The 6,088-nt window shown below is 34.5% G+C and overlaps 1 protein-coding gene across 4 annotated transcripts; it reads left to right on the top strand.

The window, feature by feature from the left end:
• The first annotated feature begins 1,453 nt into the window (after positions 1-1,453).
• LOC129882577 (uncharacterized) lies at positions 1,454-5,880 on the top strand. Of its 4 annotated transcripts, none has more exons than XM_055956947.1 (8): positions 1,454-1,724; positions 2,361-2,449; positions 2,567-2,705; positions 3,522-3,596; positions 3,862-3,983; positions 4,064-4,139; positions 4,752-4,811; positions 5,498-5,687. In XM_055956947.1, exons 1-8 carry the CDS (start codon positions 1,611-1,613, stop codon positions 5,546-5,548), a joined length of 726 nt encoding a protein of 241 aa, XP_055812922.1. In that variant the 5' UTR covers positions 1,454-1,610; the 3' UTR covers positions 5,549-5,687. The 4 variants fall into 4 exon arrangements, with proteins under 4 accessions (XP_055812922.1, XP_055812919.1, XP_055812921.1 ...); XM_055956944.1 differs by having other exon boundaries at positions 1,475-1,724; positions 5,509-5,880; XM_055956946.1 differs by lacking the exon at positions 1,454-1,724 and adding an exon at positions 1,749-2,097 and having other exon boundaries at positions 2,377-2,449; positions 5,509-5,880.
• Positions 5,881-6,088: the final 208 nt, after the last annotated feature.

Below are 6,088 nucleotides of genomic sequence, written 5' to 3'. Positions count from 1 at the left end.
TTGACATAACTATTAAGAAAATAATGATTGACATGACTATTTTATCATATTGTTCCTATTAATTGATGTTTAGTATTATATTTTGAAAAATAATTTTGGAAATAAGTAACCAATGCTAAGAATAAAACATGGAAAAAAAGTAATTGTAGTTTTTTGATATGTGAAAAGTAAAAAAATAACACTAAAAATATATTTTTAAAATAGTGGACAAGTAAAAGTGAACAAAATGAGTATTTTATAAAAAAATAATAATATTAACTTTGGCTATTACCAAATTTTGGAGATTGGGCTGTACACTGCTAAGTTGAAAAACAACACAAATGCTACTAGTTTAGGAGCTAATTTTTCTGAGTTTTTGATATTATAATTTCGACCATATTTTGGTCCCCAAATACATGTATTTAGCACATCTATCTACATGCTAACCAAATACATCTAATTATGTGTATCAATTTATGAAATGTAACTAAAACACATCAACTTAAGAGCAAATCACGACTATACAGTATCTGCCTATCGCTAATCCAAAAAACAAAATAAAAAATTTTAAAATTCTTTCCATGATTTTGACCATCAATTTTTTTCACTGCTTCTTCCCTTATTTTTTTCTTCTAAAAAATTCAAAATTTTGAAATTTCTTTCCATTTTTTTTTATTATCGAAAAATCTTATTTCATAGATACATATAATCTTAACTTAGATACATGTACACTTTATTAGATACATGAACTCTCTTAATTAGATACATGTACACCTTATCAAATACATATTTTGACCACCATTTCTTCTCCTCTCCCTTTCGTCTCTCTCTCTCTCTCTCTCTCTCTTCTCCAGCGAGAGGCCAGCGTTACCTCATTGCTCGTCTCCTCACCACTATAAAATCGTCATCTCTGGCGAAAACTTCACTAAATCAACGGAAAATTCTTTATTCTTCATTGCTCTTCTCCTCATCACCAAAATACCGTGAGCCAGCAAAAACCCAATGATACTCCATCTCTAATAAGTATAAAGGAAACACCGGCGAAAAGTAATACTACCATGGTTAATGCTAAAGTGACTAAAAAGTATTTTGAGTGATAAACGTTGGAGGGGAAGGATTAGGAGAGCGAGATTGAGATGATTTAGAGTGAGAGTAAATTAGAGAGATAATTAATTGGAATGACTCTATTTTATGTTATTTTTAAGGAGCGATATATCTTAATGTATCGAATTTTAAATTTGATACATAATTAATAACTAGCAAAATAATAAATAATTATTTGAAATTATATATTAAATTAATAGGATATGGTATGAATGTATGTGTAATTTTCCCAAAATTGAACCCTATGTCGTGACAATGTGCCAAATTCTATAGAAATGGGTTTTGTTATGTAAATATGAAGTAGTGTTTGGAAAATAAAAATAAAGGAAGAAAAGAATCCACTTGTGATTGTGGCCCCGGGGTCCCCCTTCGTCCTCATTAAATTTCACACCAATTTCTTACAAGGATATGGTCAATTCACTGACTTGGAGAGTTGAAACATTCTTCTTCTTTTGTGTCGGTGGTTTAAGAATTCGACCTGTTTTGCGTTTGTATATGAATCTTTTTCTTTCAAGATTTATGATTTGATGTTCCCTTGTAGCAATATGTTGGGATTGATTGGCATAGTGGGTCATGCTACCCCCATTGAAGAATTACAGTGGCTTCTTTCTGTCTTTGCTGGTATCATCATGTGTAAAATTGTGAGTTTTTTCTTCTTCTCTCCCACATGTCTTATTCTGTGAGAGATTGAGATTCCAGACCCTTCACATATGTCTTATTCTTTGCTTGGCCTTAGTTTTGTATTGCCTTTAGAAGAAAAGAACATATAATCATCTGCCAAACAATACATTGAAAACCACCTTGTATTTCTGGCTGTTGAAAACGAGATCCAATGCCATTTTCCCTCAGCGTGAAAGATAACAGCAGGGTTTGGAATATTTACTCATTTTTGTTCTCTGGGAATGGAGTCTTTGACACTTCCCTCAAGTAGTTCCACACATTCTTGCTTGCTATTTTTGGCTTTCTGGTCTAATGTTTCATCTATACAAGTCATAATGGTTTACTGCATTTTAGGTATTCCCTATAAGTTAAGCAAATTGTATTAGTCTGCACTTATTACATGCATTTGCTGGATAATATTCTTTTTGCTTATTAATTAAAAATAAAATAAAAATGGAGGTTCTAAAATACAATTTTTTCTTACCTCTGACTAGAGTTAAACTTGTATGTCCTTTTCGGCCTTCACATCTCTCTCTTTGCTTGATTAGAAAAAAAAAAATAGCTTGTGTTATTGCTTGTCGTCTTGCTTTTGAAGATGTTATATTCTTTCGTTGAAGGTTTATCAATTAACAGGTGCTATAAGCCCTTTGTTCTTCACGGGATATGTTAAACTTGATGACCAGAAGAAACTTGAATGGAACAACAGGTAGTAAATAGTAATCTTAACTGTCATGTGAATTTTTGTTTTTTCCACTTTTAGTGTTATAGCTTACGTGTCTTGGATGGTGCCAATGTCTTACTGAGGAATCTTTCATTTGCTCAGAGGATTTTCCACTTTCCATGCGCTCCTTGTAGCAGCTGCTTCTTTATATCTCTTGCTTGAATCAGACCTTTTCCGTGATGGTGCTCAGGATGAGTTAATGATAAATAAAACATCAGCTTTTTCAGACACCATACTCGGGGTATTTATGCCAAAACTACTGTCATTGACTTCCTTTTAGATTACAGTTATAAATGGTTGTCAATTTTTTGTCAGTTACCAGATTTAACCTCATATATAGAAATTAGTTTAGCTGGACAAATGTCATTGTGAAGTATGTTAGACAATAGGGATTCTATTATTATCACCATTGGGAGAGCAAAATGCTTAATTCATACTCTTATTTGTTTTCATGCATCGTTGTGCTTTCAGTTTCCTAGGGTAGTAACACAATCATAGCTTTACTTTTATGGGGCTACTCTGCTCTCACTTTCCCTGAAGGATCTAACTGTAATAATGTTGTTGTAAACATATGTTTTAGGCCTAACTCACACCCCAAAAGCTAGCTAAAAGGGAGTAGGATTGCCCAAACCTTATAAGAAGTCCACCTATCTCATTAACCACCAATATGAGACTTTTTATCATTTTTCAACACCCAACTCACGCCCAGTAATTAGTATCTGTGCGTGAACAATTTTAATTTCGGGGGGCCAACATTGGACGAGATGAGTCCTGCTCTGATACCATGTAAAATTAGGTCTTAGGCCTAACTCATACCTCAAAAGCTAGCTCAAAGGGAGGGGGATTGCCCAAACCCTTATAAAGAGTCCACCTATCTCATTAACCACCAATGTGGGACTTTTTGTCTTTCTTCAACAGTCGTGGTATTGCTTTGTGTTCACACTTTAACAACTTACTTCTTCCTTCATCTGATTCAACTCTAGCTTTTTGTGTTGACATTATGTTGGATGTATATATTATCTATTCTCAGCTCTATTCTATCTGTATGGTGATGCAGATCTCCACTGGCTACTTTCTGGCAGACTTGGCAATGATTTTCTATTACTTCCCAGCCTTGGGCGGAACAGAGTATGTAAGTACGAGAAATCATTGTATTTTCTTGTATAATTATACTATCAATTTCATAAATTGGGGTGGCTGGTCTTTTAATCAATGCATAATAGGTACTACTCCTCTTTACTTTAACCTGCCCAACTCCAACAATGAGTTGTTGTAAATGGTTGATGTATGATTTTCTCTTACTCTTCATAGGGTCTGATTGCATTTCTTGTTGAATCTTTTGTGGTTTTGATGTTTAAGATTGTACTTTGCCTTTGAACTTTAATTTTATCTTCCAGGTCTTACATCACGGACTTTCAATGTTTGCAATTGTTCAATCCCTTCTAAGTGGTCAAGCACAAATATATATATTTATGGTACTCTTTACTGAGAGTACGACTCCCTTTGTTAATTTAAGATGGTAAGAGCAATCGGCATCTGCTAATACTTGTCTTCTAAAGCTAACATTCCACATTAGTGACTGCATTAGCATATATGTAGGTACCTGGATGTTGCTGGTCAAAAGAACTCTCAGCTCTATGTCTGCAATGGAGTAGCTTTATTTCTTGGGTGGCTGGTATGGTCATGCATGAGAATATATTTCCTTCTCTCTTTGTTCTTGCAATTATGCAGATATGGTATGCGTCATATATGAAGCTAAGCTGGATTCCTACTTGGGTGGCTATCAATTTTAATTTGGCAAGAATGGCCTATTTAAACTTATGGCCTCTTTGCTGATAAATTGGCAAATTGCTTTTCTTCTTTGATGAAAGCATTTTATGCACAAGATACTTTTGATTTGTCCTCGATAAGTGTGAAATAAAGGTGGTCTAATCTCATGAGAAAAGTCTTTGTGCTATCACCAATGCAATGTAGTGTAACAACAATAACTAACCTTGAATCCAAGTTAGTTGTATCAACTATCTCGAACATTTGCCTCTATCATGTTCTGTTCAATTTTAACAACTGGTAGTTATGTGGTCTTTGTTGCTGAAAATTCTTAAGATATTTGTGTTACTATTAACTACATATGCCTTGAGGTTTCTTGCTATTTGATAAAAAAGGGGTTTGTGCCTAAGCAGGTTATGTTACAAGTATGTTAGTTGAACACTTTGTTCATTTGATATGTTTATCTTGTTTAAACAATAATTCAGGAACTCAAATATTATTTTTGATGTGATGCTTTCAGGTTGCAAGAATTTTCTTGTTTCTATTCTTTTTCTATCACATGCTTAGCCATTTTGATCAGGTGAGTAGGTATTTGCACAATGTATAGAAGCTAATCTGTTTCAGTAATTCTTCTTCAACTTATAATCCTTGTGAGATTTTGAAGCTAGGCGGAATTCTTTAAGTATGTTATACTAGACATGGATTTATAAACCGTAGATCCTAATTAATTGCATAGCTAGGTCAAAGTTTTGGTTCCTTCTGCATCACCCAAGTGTTAGACAAGGGAGACGTGCATTTAGAGATTTGTATAATAGATTAGCCTATTTTCTTTTTTGTAACTGCGGAAACTCTAAGGGTTGTGGCACACGGTTCGAAACTCGGTGAATAATGCGGCTGCTCCTCTACCTTTCTTCACTTAATCGGCAAGGTTCAAACCGTGATGTGTGTGTACTGTAACCCACACTTCACAGATTCCCTCTTACGATTAGACCAATGCCCTGGGGGGCTAGCCTATTTAATTGATGAAAGTGGGACATCTTAAACTTTGTAGTAGTAATAGTTATCTCATACTTTAAACAGAATAACATGCAATTGATTGACCAGTATGATTATATGTCCATGGGAGTTGCTTGATGTGTTGATATTGTTTTATGCTTAGCCCTACTTGACTAGAAGCTGTTTCGGAAATAACATAATTGTTTCCTCCATTTGAACAGAAAATGTATTTGTAAAAAGATAACAGGACACATTCTGACACTGCTTCAGTTGTTCCTCAGATCAAGAAAGTTTATCCATTGGGATTCTATAGCTTGTTAACTGTACCTCCTGTTTTGGCACTGCTGAATATCGTCTGGTTTTGGAAAATCGCAAAAGGTTTGATTAAGACTTTGAGAAAGGCAAGACACAGCCAGTAGCACACAACTACTACTACTACTCTTTTGGAGCTTGTGCAGGTACTTGTGTGCTGCCAGGGTTATGATTTATGAAATTAACCTCTATGTACATCAAGTACAGCTGTTTTCCAATCCCTACTTCTTCATTGAGTTACTGAGCCAACAAAACAAGTGAAAGAAGTGATTGTAAACTAACAATTTTACAGTATCTTTGTCAGAAATTGCTAATCATAAACGTGACATCTCTTTCATTAATTGTAGTGTGATGCAATGCCCAAGGTGTAGGACTCGTTATTGACTGCGATGTTGTTTTTGCTAGGCGACAAGGAGCCTATTGGCTTAATCGTTTTACTCATAGTGTACAAGAACTGGTTTTGGCTTAGCTAAAGGGAACTTAATTTGTTGCTCACTAGAATCATTGACTAGAATCATATCAAGTGAAACCTTTTACTATAGCCCTTGA

This window comes from Solanum dulcamara, chromosome 3 (assembly GCF_947179165.1).
Source record: "Solanum dulcamara chromosome 3, daSolDulc1.2, whole genome shotgun sequence".
Lineage (NCBI taxonomy): Eukaryota > Viridiplantae > Streptophyta > Magnoliopsida > Solanales > Solanaceae > Solanum > Solanum dulcamara.
This window is presented reverse-complemented; position numbering and strand designations above follow the sequence as displayed.

What these genes read in the sequence shown, in the direction of transcription:
- LOC129882577 (XM_055956944.1), top strand. Translation starts at nt 1,611, where the DNA reads ATGTTCCCTTGTAGCAATATGTTGGGATTGATTGGCATAGTGGGTCAT. An exon ending in TTTCAGACACCATACTCGGG is followed by an intron (nt 2,706 to 3,521) that starts GTATTTATGCCA and finishes ATGGTGATGCAG; the next exon opens with ATCTCCACTGGCTACTTTCT. An exon ending in CCTTGGGCGGAACAGAGTAT is followed by an intron (nt 3,597 to 3,861) that starts GTAAGTACGAGA and finishes TTTATCTTCCAG; the next exon opens with GTCTTACATCACGGACTTTC.